The sequence below is a fragment of the Tetrahymena thermophila genome (genome assembly GCF_000189635.1).
Source record: "Tetrahymena thermophila SB210 genomic scaffold scf_8254815, whole genome shotgun sequence".
Taxonomy (NCBI): domain Eukaryota; phylum Ciliophora; class Oligohymenophorea; order Hymenostomatida; family Tetrahymenidae; genus Tetrahymena; species Tetrahymena thermophila.
Window position 1 is genome coordinate 351,641 of NW_002476571.1, and position 15,051 is coordinate 366,691.

Sequence of the window (15,051 nt, forward strand, 5' to 3'; positions counted from 1 at the left end):
AAAAATTTTAATTATTTTTTTCAAAATATGATTTTTTTTTGACCTAAAAAATGAGGATTTAGAGTTAATTAGAATTCAAAGGATATCAAAGGTAATATAAAAATTAGTTAAAATAACAGTTTATTTCTTCAAAAAATATATGAAAATGGAATAATATTAATTCACAAAAATTATGCTAAAAAAAATTCTATATCTTATGTAAAAATAGCAAAAAAATACTTTACAAATGATTTATTTATTTTCCAAAATATTACCTTTAATGTATAGACAGACTTTGAGAGCATTTTGGATTTTTAAATTTTTTTTTGCATTTTTTAAATTACATTTTCGTTGGCTACTTAATAAATAAATTGATTGAAAATCGAATTAACATTTATCTTTTCTCATAAATTGAAAATAATATGGAATTTCAAAGAAAAATTAATGCCCTTAAATTATTTTTCATTAAAGAAAAACCAAAAGATATAAATTTATTTTTTAAATGTTGTAATAACATGTTTATATAATAAATATTATGTGAAATTGTATTATCAAATACAAAAGAATATAATCAGTCAATAATAAAATAATATTTTGAAAAATTAATCTACCAAAATTGAGTCAAAAAAACATAACTTAATTTTTATTATTATTTTTCTTTTTATTCATATTTTAATATGTAAAATATTTACAACAAACTATTTGAAATGAATTATTAAAGGTTAGTTAGATATTTAGAAATTATTTTATTCAAAATAGAAATATTAAAAACGCTTGCTAAAAACTATTGATTTTAAAAGATAAATGCAAATTTAAATTATTAATTAATATTTTTAAAAATCATTCAGTAATACTTGCTCATTTCAAAAATTATTTCAAAGTGATAAAAAACTAAAATTTCAAAAATTAAAAACAATTACAACAGACAATTAGTATTTAAATTTTTTAGTGAATCTGTAAAGCTAATATTTTATCCCTTGTTTACCTAAGGAATTAATGATATGAGTTCTCTTTTAAAGCGGAATAACTAATTGTGTGAGGATTTACAATAAAATAAAGCAGTATTCTAACTCTTCAGTAAATAGTATTAATGCTAAAGTAAAGAATAGGAATAGGAAGGGAGAAAAGATAAAGGAAAGTCAATTTAATCTTCCTTAAAAAAAATAATAAAATTATCAAAGATAGTAATTACATAAACTGTAGTATTAAATAAAGGTTAAACGGTCAAGGTAATGCATTCAACAATTTATACAAAATAATAAAATCGTATAGAAAGATATTTATAGATTATCAAAAGTATACTGTTTATGAAGTAAAAAGAAGCTAAATTAAGATATTCTACTCAGATGAGAGTAATATCTATCTTGATGACTCTAGTATTTTTGTGCTGAGAAGAGACCAAGAAAATTGGGTGGAAGAAAGATTTAGAAAAGAAATGAATATCTTTCGATTGAGCATTAACATATGGATTGTATTATCTGAGAAATATGAGATAGAAAGGATAAAGCTTACTTCATATACTTGGATCAATTGAGCCTACTTCAGAAATAACATCTTAAAGAGGTATATTGTCAATAGCAAGAATAGCAAGGATTTAAAAATAGGTTCTACATATGGTACATATGGAGGAATATTTCAGCAAGACAGGACCAGAGGGCATACTGCTGCAGAAGCAGTAGAAGTGCTGCAAAAAAACAACATAAATATTCTTGAATGTCCCCCTAAAGAAGCTGATTTAAACCCTATTGAAAATTGCTTTATATAAATCAAATGAAGAGTAAAGTGCTAATATGATTGAATTAACAAAAAAGAAGAATTATGTAAGTAAGTCAGTACCATGGTATTTGAAGAGACCTTTACTCAATTTATTAAAAAATGTTATTTTAATGTTTAAAAACAATGGGAAAGTGTAAATTAAAATAAAAAAGGGGCTCTTATTTATGATTTTATAAATTGTATGTGTAATGTATTATTTTTTAAGATTCTTTCTATTATTTTCTGAAGTTCTCTGTAGAATACATTACTAAAAAATTTTATTAGTGCTTATAATATAAATATTATTTATTTTTTTATTCAATTTTTAATAGAAAATTGTTTAAAATTTTAAATAAGCTTAATCATTTTATTTTTTAATATAAATCTAAATTTTTAAGATATTATTTACTTGAAATTTTGATATAATAAATTAAATGTAAATTCAATGTCAAACTTAACAAATACATTCAAATATTTACAAATTAATTAATTTAATTTAAAAATCAGAAGAGCAAAGCTAAAACAGCTAAGAGGAAAGCTGATAAGACCAATATCGATGATCCATTAATAGTATTAATAGGATTAATAGCTTGAATGCAAGAAGTATATCCGTTAGCATAAATACCAACTGTAATATCATCCTTAGTAGTGGGATCATTAATATAAGTAGTAGCACAAGCTTTAGTGCAACTTAAATAGGAATTGAAGCTATCAATATTAGATGAGCAAAAGATACAAGTGGAGTAAGCAACTGCAGCGTCAGTGCAAGTGGTAGCAATACAATCAGGAATCTTCAAAGCTGAAACGCAAGCTAGAGTAGTTTAAAGATCAGATTAGCTAATCCAAGAGGGAGTTTCAACACATTGAACAGCATTCAATACAATAATTGCTAATAAGACGAGGGTTTTCATTTTTAATTACTTTTTATTTAATTTATATGATATGTTTTTTTAATATTAATTCATTTATAATTTTTAGAAATCTTCAATAGATTTAAAATAAATAAATTAGTTTTAAATTTCGAATTAGTGATAGATTAGCAGCGAAATAGATTTGAAATTAATATTTACTTTAAAAAATGTATATTTAAAAGGCTCTCAATTTAATTTCAGCTAATTTGAAAGTTAAGTCAGTAAGTAAGTAAGAAATAAGCAAAATTAAATTTTTAGAATTTAGAATAGAAATTGTAAGGAATGAGGAAAAGTATTTACATTAAAGTAAAAAAGAAACTGTAAATAATTGTTTATTTTTATACATTTTACAGCTATAGATAAAATTAAAGTCTTTCATATTTACATAATAACTGCTTTCAAGTAAAAAATTTAACATGACAATATAAAAAATTCTAACCAAAATTTGAATTAGTATATTTTAAACCTTTTAAAGAAATTGTTTTGTCTCAATTAATTTGAAAATTATTTAAATAGGTTAATCATAAATAAATTTTGCTGAAAAATCTACCAAAGGCTAAGGCTGGTAGAAAATAGAAAAATTGTTATAGATAAAGTGTTAATTTTTAGGAAAAAAATTTTAATTAATTAAAACCTTGATTTCAATTGAAATCAGGTAACTTATTAAATTATACTTTTCAAGCCCCAAATAATATATCTATTTATAGAGTCAAGAATATATTATTGCCTAACAGTAATTTAAAATTACAACTTGTAAATGAAAAAACTGAGAGGATATAAATTTTTGTTTTTCATTTTTCATTTTTTTTAAAGTAAAAAAATAGTTAAACAAGTAACAGAAATAAAACAATTCATATCTTAAAATGATCATTTAAAAGCACTTTTTTCATAGGTTAAGAAAACATTTTTATTTGCATTTATATGGGTGACAATTCAAGGCTCATAAAATTTATATCTTAAAACTAGAAAAAAGAAGTAGCATAAATTTATAAATTCGTAAAATATTTAATTAGCAAGTAGAAAGAAAGAATATCATCAAAAAAAATATATAATAATCTATTGAGAATGCTCAAATTAGCAGGACCTGTTTTACCATTATAATTTACTTCGTAATAAATACCTTTGTTATAGAAATAAGTATAAAATTAGAAATATAACTAATAATTTAAATGTATAGTTCAATAAAATTTGTTTTAAAACTATGCTAATTTAATAAATACTTTGATCGCTCAAAATTCTATTTCTTGCTGTAAATATTTTTATGAAATTTAAAAATTTGTATGGTGGTATTTTTTTAAAAAAAGTGATTTTTATGAGCTTAATTAATGAGGATTTAGAATTATTAGGATTTAATAGATATCAAAGATGATATTAAAATTAGCTAAATTTAAATATGAAATAAAAAAAATTTACAAAAATTATGCTTTAAAAAATTATATATTTTATGTAAACAAAGTAAAAAATACTTTAAAATTAATTTATTTACTTTATTTTAAACACAATAATTTAAAGCAAATTAAGAAATATGCCTGAAAAATAGTGCCTTTCATGTATAGACTTGGAGAGTATTTTGGTTTGCATTTATATTAGTAAAAAATCATAAAATAAAAAAGTTATCAAAATTTAAAATAAATAAATTATTTTATTATTACCTAAAATGTTTATTTCTATGGTCAAAATTTTTCAAAAAGATATTTATTTTCTTACATTTTTTAAATTTCATTTTCGCTGGTTAATTTATAAATAATTGATAGAAAAACTAATTAGCCAGCCAGCCTTCTATTTTTGCTCATAACAAATTTAGAAAAATACGTAGTTTCAAATAACATTTAATTTGCATAATTAAACCTTAATTTACTTATATTATTTTTAGTATATTTTCACTCAAAAAAAACAAAGATTAAATTACAAAAATTTAAAAAGCGGAGTTGATTTTTTTTAAATTTCGCTTAAAAATTTATGAGTGTCTCATGATAGAACATTTTTTAGATAGCTTATTACCTCAATTTAAAATAAACCAAAAATCATTTTTAAGTACTACTATTAGTATTTCATATAATCATATGTAAGTTATATTGATTAAATTTAAATAAATTCAACATATTTAGTATTTTATGAATTTGATCTTTCTTTATCTATGAATATATATGATGCTGTAAATTTAGAAAAGAAATAAATTAAATGCAATTTAATCTGTTTATTTAAATTTATTTTGTTATAATTTACTGATTTTAAAGGAAAAAACATTCACTCTATAATTGTTTTGTTGATCTTTTACTAAAAATTTATTTTCCATTTCTTTTATGAAAAGAAATTGATTAACATTTTAAATTTCATTTTGATTAATTCTTAATTCATTTAAGCAAATTATTGAAGGGTTATTTAAATTAAAAAAAGCAACAAAAATGTAAATTATATGCCTAAATTATAGTTTTTATCTTCACTGATGGAAGTACTAGAGAGTGATATTTGAAGATGCAGGATTATAAGAAAAAGGTTGTGTTAATATATGGATCTAAAAAGTATATATTATGTTAAATGCTGGATTATTATACGCTCTCTCCATCAAGCAAATATTATCTATCTTAACAATTTGCAATTCATCCTTATTGGAGTAAAAAAAAATTTAATGATGTTAAAAAAAGTAAATGAATAAGTTTCTTTATCCTGTGAGTTCACTGAGTATCCAGGTTAGCATTAATTGCATTCACGAAATGAGTAGCTTGAGCTAAATTTATAAGCACAAGAAAAACAATTTATATTTTCATTTTCATATGTTCTACTAGAACAAAATTTAATGCAATTATATTTATTCTGATCAAAATAAAATGGGTATTTGCATCCAAGTTACTTAAAGCTTTTATTGCAATAGTAATCTTAACAGACATGGTTATTAAAAATTATCATGTTTTTGTCCAAAACAAAGGAAAGTTATGTTTAGTATTAAATGGATAATTATCAAAGTCTTCAATTTCATTAACTTTTAATATATTGTTTAATGTATTTGTTTGTAATTTGTAGTTTGTTCGCAACATTCTTAATAAACAGGCCTTTAAAAAATAAAGACATAAATTTTAATTAAATACAATGAGAAAAATCAACAGCTTTTTAAATTATTATTATCAATTTTTAATTTTTCTGTTAACGTATTTTAAAAAAGTAGATGTACTCATTTATATGATCAAAAATAAATTTTTAAAAATTTTTGAGATGAAAAAAAATAAAAATATATATATAATACAGTTTGTCTAATTTATCATTAGTAATTTATTTCCTTTCATTTTTAAATAATTCAATTAATTTCAAAAAAATATAAACTTATAAAATAATATTTTGATTTAAAATTGGATATAATACGTTATATATATATATGTAATTATATAACCTAACTTGATATTTATGTTCAAAATTTTAAAATAGTTTCTAATTAATTTTAAAATCAGAAGAGTAAAGCTAAAATAGTTATGAAGAAACCTGATAAGGCCAATAGTGATCCATTCATAGCTTGAATGCAAGAAGTATATCCATTAGCATAAGTAGCAACTGTGGTATCACCCTTAGTAGTGGGGTCATTAATATAAGTATTAGCACAACTTTTAGCACAACTTAAATAAGCACTGAAGCTACCATTGTTTGATGAGCAAATAATACATGTGGAGTAAGCTTTTGCAGCATCAGCGCAAGTGGTAGCAAGACAGGTTGGAAGTACCAAAGCTGTAACGCAATTCTTAGCAGTTTAAGTAACAGATGAGCTAGCCCAAGACGGCGTATCACATTTAACAGCATTAAAAGCAATAATTGCTATTAAGATGATGACTTTCATTTTAATTACTTATTTATATTATTTATTTGATATAATTCTTTTTAGTATTAATTTATTATTATTTCGTTTGAATTCCTTGATAGATTTAAAATAGGTTTATTTAAACTTCGAATTAGGGATAAATCAGCAGTAAAATAGAGCTGAAATTAATAATCACTAAAAATAAGGGAGTTTATTTAAAAGGCTCTCAGTTTTATTCCATGTACTTTGAAAGTTAAGAAAGTAGAAATAAGCAAAATAAAATTTTTTTAGAATTCAAATGACAAATTTTAAGTAAGGAAGATAAATATTTACAAATTTTTAAAAAGTAAAAAAAAGAAACTGTAAATTGTTGTTATTTTTTTATATTTTGAAGTTATAGATAAATTCTTGTCTTTAATGTCTAAATTGTGACTATATTCAAGAAGAAAATAAATCAATAGAAATAAAATAATAATCTAAATTTGAACTAGTTTTTTTTAAATTGTAAATGAAATTCTTTGTATCAATAAATTTGAAAATTAATAGGTAAACAAAAAATAACTTTTGCTTTATTTATTTTTGATGAATCGTAGGAAATAGAAAAATTGTTATAGATAATACGTTAATTTTTAGAAAAAAATTTAAATTAATTAAAGCTTTGATCTCAATTGAAATCAGGTAATTTATTAAAGTATAGCTAAACGCCTAATTAAAATCTAGTGGAATGACAACCACTAGATATTAATTAGGCTAGGTTTTTAAATAAAAAATATTTTTTAAAATCATTTTTTAAAAGAATTTATATTGTTAAAAATTTAAAATAAATTTGATAATTTAATTTTTTTTATATTTTTAAATGAATGAATCTAATATTGTAAGATAATATCTTGATTGTAAATTTGGATATAATAAATTAAATGTGAATACATAGTCAAACTTAATAAATACATTCAAATATTACAAATAAATTAATTTTATGGAGTTATATTTAATTTAAAAATCAGAAGAGCAAAGCGAAAACAGCTAAGAAGAAAGTTGATAAGGCCAATATCTATCCATTAATAGCTTGAATACAAGAAGTATATCCGTTAGCATAAGCAGCAACTGTAGTATTATCCTTAGTAGTGGGATCATTAATAAAAATAGTAGCACAATCTTTAGCGCAATTTAAATAGGAACTGTAGCTACCATTATAAGATTAACAAAAGATACAAAGGGAGTAAGCAACTGCAGCATCAATGCAAGTTGTATCAATACAATCGGGAGTCTTCAAAGCTGAAACGCAGTTTAATGAAGTTTCAAAAGCAGATTGGCTAAGCCAAGAGGGAGTTTCAACACATTGAACAGTATTCAATACAATAATTGCTAATAATATGAGGGCTTTCATTTTTAATTACTTTTTTATTTAATTTGTATGATGTGTATTTTTTAATATTAATTAATTTATAATATTTAGAAATCCTCAATAGATATAAAATAAATAAGTAAGTTAATTTTCAATTTCGAATTAGTTATAGATTAGTAGAGAAATAGATTTGAAATTAGTAATTAATTTTAAAAAAAGAGGCATATTTAAAAGACTCTCAATTTAATTTCATCTATTTTGAAATTTAAGTAAGAAAGTAATAAGTAAAATTAAATTTTTAGAATTTAGAAAATAGATTTTAAGGAAAGAGGAAAAATATTTACAAATAAAATAAAAAAGAAACTGTAAAGTACTACTAATATTTATGTACATTTTGCAGTTATAGATAAAATTATTGTATTTCTACATAGTAACTCCTTTCAAGTAGAAAATTAATCAATAGAAAAACAAAATAAAAGTTATAATAAAAACTTGAATTAGTATAATTTAAACCTATTAAACAAATGTTTGCCTCAATTAATTTGAAAATTATTTAAATAGGTTAATAATAAATAACTTTAGCTAAAAAATTAGCCAAAATGAGAGGTAGAAAATAAAAAAATTGTTATAGATAAAGTGCTAATTTTAAGAAAAAAATTTAATTAATTAAAACCTTGATCTCAATTGAAATCTGATAGCTTATTAAATTACATTTGACTGACTAACTCTCAAATAATATATCTATTTATAGAGTCTCTCAAGAATATATATTTGCCTAGAAATGTCGTAAAGTTATAAATTGTAGAGGAAAGTACTGGAAAAAATATTTTAACAAGTAACTGAAAAAAACAATTCATATCTTAAAATAATCATTTTATAGTAATTTTTTCATAGCTTTAGAAAACATTTTTATTCGGATTTGTATTTTGGACTTTTCAAAGTTACATATTTGTAACATAAAACTAGATAAAAGAAATAAAGTTAATTTATAAATTCGTAAAGTATTTGCAAATAGATAGAAGATCATTAAAAAATATAATATTTTAATGAGGATGCTCAAATTGGCAGGTACTTTCTTACCACTATAATTTACTTTGTAATAAATACATATATAATAGAAGCCAGCGCAAAATTAACAAAATTAGAAATTAATTTGTTTTAACAATAATTTAAATATACAATTCAACAAAATTTCTAATAAAATAATATGAATTTAATAAAAACTTTGACATCTCTATATTTTATAATTAATAAATACTTTATTATGAAAAAAATTTTATTGGTATTTTGGAAAAAAATTCAATTTAGGCCATATTTTTTCTGAGCTTAATTAATGAGGATTTGGAGTTATTAGAATTCAAAAGATCAAAGATTATATAAAACTTAGCTAAATTTAAATATTTTTTCTTAAAAAAATAATAAGAATGACTTGAAATAATTTTTATTTACAAACTCTTTAAAAAATTATGTTTTTTTAAGTTATATTGATAAAATTAAAATAAATTCAATAAATATAGCTAAATTCTATTTTATGCGTTTGATCTTTATATATGAATATGATCCTATAAAATTAGAAGAAGAAAAAATTTATATAATGCTATTTAATATTTCAATTTCAATTTATTTAGCTATTATTAACTGATTTTTAAAGGGAAAACATTGATTATATAGCTTTTTTGTTGATCTTTTACTAAATTTTTTTTCCCCTCTTTCTTTTATGAAAAAACTTAATTAATATTATTAATTTCATTTTGATTATATCTTAAAACATTTAAGCAAATCATTGAATGGCTAGTTTAATTAAAAAAACAACAAAAAACATAAATTATATGTCTAAATTATAGTTTTTATCTTCACTGATGAATATGCTAAAGAATGATATTTGACCAACCACTTAAGTTGAAGGAAAATAAGAAAATAAAGGGCAGATTTATAGCTAAGATAGATCTAAAAAATAGCTATTACATTACATGCTGGATTCATATACACTCTCTTCATGATAAAGATGTTAATCATCTTAACAATTCTCAATGCATCCTTACTGGAGTAAAAAAATGTAATGAAATTAAGAAAAATAAATAAATAATTAAATTACTTTATCATGTGGGTTTACTGAGTATCCAGGTTAGCATTAATATCATTCAGTAGATAAGTAGTTGAGAAAAATTTATAAGCGAAGGCATTCCATATTTTAGTTTACATATGTTCTACTAGGACAAAATTAAATGCAATTATAGTTATTCTGATAAATATAAAATGGGTATTTACATCCAAGACAATCAAAACTTTAATTAAATATCTTAAGAGACCTGATTATATTAAGAAACATCATACTCTTGTCCAAAAAAAAGGAAAGTTATATTTAGTATGATAATCATCAATGTCTTCAACTTCATTAATTTTTAAGTATTATTTTGCAATATTTGTTAGTAATTTTTAGTTTGTAAGCAACATTCTTAATAAATAAACCTTGTCAAAATAAAGATATCAAATTTAAATACAATCAGAAAAATCAATAGATTTTGAAATTATTTTTATTTTACTTTTAACATATTTAAAAAAAAAATGTTAAAAAAAAATAACTTTTTAAAAATTTTTGAGATGAAAAAAACATTTAAAAATAAATAAATTAAAATATTCTTTTAAATAAAAATTTATTTGTTATCCTACCTTGTTTATTAAGTAATCTGTTATAATTTTTAATCAAAACAAGATACTAACTAAGTTTTATTCATTTTTAGTAAATAATATATATAAATTCTTTTAAAATTTTCATTAATTTATGAAAAAGTGGAAATATTTTAATTAGCCTTAGTAATTTGAAATTCAAATAAAGAAATATTTGTTTTTGCTATGATTGATTTTTTAATATGTCTTTTTCACTACAAAGAAATTTAATTCCTTCAATATTATAAAAATTTATAAAAGTAAAATAAAATAAATTTAAACATTAAAATAAACTTGATTTTATTTTCAGCATTCCAAATAAAAAGATGTAGAAATAAATATGATTTTAATTATTTCAAATATAATTTTGTAAATTCAAAAATAAAATCAGTTAAAAACTAATTTATACAAATAAAAACAATTTAAATAAAAATTTTTTATCTTTAATAAAGTTATTATTTTTATCTTTTAAGTTAAAATTTTTTTTATTTTAGAAATAACTTCTATTCATTTTAGATTTTTATCTAAATTACAATTCTCTAGTGCTTATTTATAGAAATGATTTTTTAGTTGTTAGCTAATTCTTGAACTTCTAACTTTGAATTAACTTTACTCAAACAGTTTTGATTGTAAATACCACTTTTAATTCTTTAAATTTGCTTCCATACCAATAATTTAACTTAAAGAGTTTTGAACTATTTTCCATAGATAATTTATTCTTAATAAATTTATCTACTTTTAATAAGTAAGTTAATAAATAGAGTTTGGAATTAATTTGGATATATAAACTTAGAACTTTTATAAGATATTATAGTTATTTTTATCATAAGGAATCGGTCTTTAAATTAATAATAAGAGCAAGATTGCTAGGAAACTCACATTTAAGGCAATCAAAATAATTTATAATAGTTATTAAAATAATAGATTATCTGTAACTAATATCATTTATATTATTAATATACTTATTATAACTAATTTGCAAGATAGTTAATCAATATTATTTAACTACTATCTTTAATAAGGACTTACTTTTATCAAAACTATTAGATAAATAAGCATAAAAAATTATAAAAACTAAGCTTTTAGTAATGGTGAAGCTCTAATTAAATTTAGAAATATAACAAGAGATGCTCTTGCTTGATTTCTAGTTAAATCCCAATAATAAGACTTTACTTTATATTCCTATTAATAAAAAAAATTTTATTAAAAAAAATGCTTTTGTTTTATTAAAAAACTATTTACTTAGTACAAAAGACCATACTTCTTCAGATAAAGCAAGCTTTATAATTTTTATCTATTTCTGTACAAAATAATATAAAATGACGCAGGTATTATAATGAACCATATAAAAAGTAATGGACCTACTAAAAATAGTAATATTTTAATGTGTTATTAAGTGTAGCATTCATTCTACATTTCAGTAATAATATATAGATTACCTCCCATATCTCTGCAAGATGAAGACTATATCAATACTTTAATTACAGAAGAACTAAAGAATAAGTATATTAATATGAAAGAAGAAATCAAAAATGAAAAGTCATCTATCTTAAAGATTTTTGTGAGGAATTTTACTAACTGGATCAAAAAATATATGGTAATTATTTAGAAATTTATAAATATAACTCTCATAGCATACAAAGGAATTTAGATATCATAGCTACTAAATATACAATCTAAATTATAAACTGTATGCTATACAGGATCACCACCTCCAATTTCAGCAACAGAGATAAATTATTAAGTCTACATACCTAAGTTATTTATTAATGCTATAAACTATAAATAATTGATAAGAATTTTCATGTAAGAAGAAGCACTACTAATGTTTTGATTTTATAATAAAATTATTTTGAGCTTTCTTAAATAAAACCATTCCATTTTTTTTTATATTAATGCCAGCTATCTTTAAATTTAGAAGATTAAATAAACACAAATTATTATCAAAAGCAAAAATAGTATTAGGATAGAGTAAGTTGAATTCTACTTAGAGCATTCTTAGCATTAAATTCCGCCATTACTTCTTCCATATCTTGATCCCCAAACAATTCCTTAAGTATCACAAGATTCACAAATAGCTCCTACATGTCCTATTTAGCATCCAAACTTATTTAAAGGGTCTTCTGGGGTACAAAATTCTGGGTTTATACATTAGTAAATTTAGTCTGAATGCTAATTCTTACTCCAATACCCATTTTATAACTATATGGTATTTTAATAACAATTTTTAGAACCTATTGGGCATTTGAGACACTGCAAATTTTCCAATTAATTTGGATCTTGTAAGCAATAATTACCTATTTAAAAAATATTTGCTAGTTAATTATTTGAAGCATATTTAAGAATATTTGGTAAAAATAGAGTGTTTTTATTATTGAGTTAAATTTAAAAATTATTTTTTAAATAGTAATCAAAATAAAATTGTTAAGATAAAATTTTTGGTTATTTGATTTTTAAAGTATTTTTAAAAAGTAAATAAAAATATTATAGTTGAGGGGCGGTTTAAAAAAAAGTCAACTACATAGAACAAAATAATTTCATATTATTATTTTTTTTAGAAAATTTACTAAAAATAGGTCCGACCTCGAGGGTGACCTCTATTTTTTGGTAAGAATTGCGAGGTTATTCATTTTTAATAGTATTTTTTCATGATTTGAAGTTGCAAAAGAAGCTGGTGTTTTTGATTTATGTTAAGAAAAAAGCTAAAAATGGTATTAAATTTTTATTGATAAAACTGTAGATAATCCAAAAACTAATTCAGTTAGTTTTATTAAAATACTTATTTAATATCTTTGAAAACTTTTATTTATTTAAAATAGATTATTTGCAATTAATATAGCAATAAAGAAAATTTGATCAGCTATTACTAAATACATTCAATAAATCTTTTAATTTCTTTTATATCTTGAAATCATTGTTAAATAAAAATTTACCTTATTAGCAAGTAAAACATATTTTATACTTCTACAAAGTTTGTAAAATTTCTCCTTACTAACACTTCCTAAAGTTAACATCAATAGAGATACTTAGCTCTTGATAGTCAAATTTAAAAGTTGTGGTATTTAAAATAGGGATAGGGCTAACTGTTTTAACTGTGATAGAGGAGTTAGCATTAGGTTGATAAGAATAAGACACATTAAAAACGAAACCAAATTAATCAAAATTATAATTCTATCTGAGGTCACCATAAAGCCCAACTTCTTAACTTTACAATTCAAGTAAATAGCTACTAAATTCAATCAGGATTTCTTAATTTATCTAATTAGTATTTTTAAAAAAATTAACTTCTCTCATTTCTTCATCAATTAGTCTCATTATTATAGGTGAAGATGTACTACCGCTTTATAAATTTTCTAATTTAGCACTTTAAATCTTTAAATCATCTTGCATTTAATTTTTAACATCCAAATAAAATGGATAGGAACCTATATTTTTTCCATATAATTATGCATAGTTTTTTATAAAATAATTTTAATTTTAGGTTAGTAACTTTTGGCTCACATTTGTTTTTTATAAAACATAAGGTTATATGCCTTAATATCTAAAAACACCTCCTATTAGAGCAGAATTTTATTTGAAAATATTATCTGTCATATTTTAAATATCACAATTGTTCAACAATAATGCTCCACCTGAACCTTATCTACAAGAATTTTAAACGAAATTATTGCCATGAAACTAAGAAAATACACTACTGAAGCAATAAATAGCTCCCCCATTTCCTGCCTTTGATTCGTTTTACTAAAATGTGTTACCTAAAAAATTTATTTCTGATATTTAGTTTAAATATATAGCTCCTCCATCAAGATAAGATAGGTTCATGATAAAAGTGTTATTTTTCATTATTAGCCTCGATATTTATAACAAATAAAAAACACTTGCTATGTTATTTGTTTCTATATTTTTTGATTAAACATTTTAGATAACTATTTAAGGACTTTAAGATATGTATATAAAACTATTTTACTTAAGTTCAACTTTTTAAATTTAGATTGTATCTAAAAGAAAGCTTTAGCTTACTTAAATTTAAATAAAGCCAGCTTCTGAATTTATGCTAGAGATAGATGTAAAATTAGAATTTATTATTGTTAATTATTAAGCATTAAGTAACATTAGTTGATTTGTTGCAGAAAGAGAGTGCTAATAGTTGTAGTATGTTGATATTTTATTTTAAATATTAACTCCATTATCATTTTTTAAATCATGTAAGTTAATAAATCCTAGCATACTTGAATTTTTTATCTGAATATTTGAGAAATTCGAATTAAGTATTCCCTCACATTCTAAAATAAAAAATTATTAGCCACTAATTGAGCTATTTTAAGAGTTTTCTAATTTAAAATCTGTGAAATAAAAATCATTAAAAATTAATGTTTGATTTACATTAGAAAATTTCAGTAAAGAAAGGGGTGAGAGTGAGGTAAATTTAAGATCATTAAATTGGATTTTAATGAAATTAACTTAAGGAGTTGCTTCAATTTAGAAAATAATACCTTATACGTCGACATTTTAATTCATTATTATTTCATTTTAAGATGATTTCATGTTGCTAATACTAATTGAAGTAACATTAGTTATTTTGAATATTTAAACATTTTTAAAACATATTC

The 15,051-nt window shown here is 21.4% G+C and overlaps 5 protein-coding genes across 5 annotated transcripts in view; 1 reads left to right on the forward strand and 4 right to left on the reverse strand. All coding sequences in view use genetic code 6, as the record gives it.

Moving 5' to 3' along the window:
• Positions 1 to 2,237: 2,237 nt before the first annotated feature.
• TTHERM_00198490 (transmembrane protein, putative) lies at positions 2,238 to 2,699 on the reverse strand (the record flags this gene model as incomplete). Its single annotated transcript, XM_001007030.2, has 1 exon — positions 2,238 to 2,699. The coding sequence occupies one exon, from the start codon at positions 2,697 to 2,699 to the stop codon at positions 2,238 to 2,240; it is 462 nt and encodes a 153-aa protein (XP_001007030.2).
• A 2,455-nt stretch (positions 2,700 to 5,154) lies between these two features.
• TTHERM_000198509 (transmembrane protein, putative) lies at positions 5,155 to 5,463 on the forward strand (the record flags this gene model as incomplete). The annotated part of the gene is made up of 1 exon (XM_012795353.1): positions 5,155 to 5,463. One exon carries the CDS (start codon positions 5,155 to 5,157, stop codon positions 5,461 to 5,463), a length of 309 nt encoding a protein of 102 aa, XP_012650807.1.
• Positions 5,464 to 6,084: 621 nt separating this feature from the next.
• On the reverse strand, positions 6,085 to 6,468 carry TTHERM_00198510 (transmembrane protein, putative; the record flags this gene model as incomplete). The annotated part of the gene is made up of 1 exon (XM_001007032.1): positions 6,085 to 6,468. The coding sequence occupies one exon, from the start codon at positions 6,466 to 6,468 to the stop codon at positions 6,085 to 6,087; it is 384 nt and encodes a 127-aa protein (XP_001007032.1).
• Positions 6,469 to 7,429: 961 nt separating this feature from the next.
• On the reverse strand, positions 7,430 to 7,816 carry TTHERM_00198520 (hypothetical protein; the record flags this gene model as incomplete). The annotated part of the gene is made up of 1 exon (XM_001007033.1): positions 7,430 to 7,816. One exon carries the CDS (start codon positions 7,814 to 7,816, stop codon positions 7,430 to 7,432), a length of 387 nt encoding a protein of 128 aa, XP_001007033.1.
• Positions 7,817 to 10,948: 3,132 nt separating this feature from the next.
• The window catches only part of TTHERM_00198540 (transmembrane protein, putative), a gene marked incomplete at both ends in the record, with an annotated part of 4,659 nt that continues 556 nt past the window's right edge, over positions 10,949 to 15,051 (reverse strand). Inside the window, 3 exons of the mRNA XM_001007035.3 lie at positions 10,949 to 11,623; positions 11,684 to 12,738; positions 13,375 to 15,051. The exon at positions 13,375 to 15,051 is cut by the window's right edge and continues 556 nt beyond it. Coding sequence (XP_001007035.3) covers positions 10,949 to 11,623; positions 11,684 to 12,738; positions 13,375 to 15,051 — 3,407 coding nt within the window. The remainder of the gene's footprint in view (positions 11,624 to 11,683; positions 12,739 to 13,374) is intronic.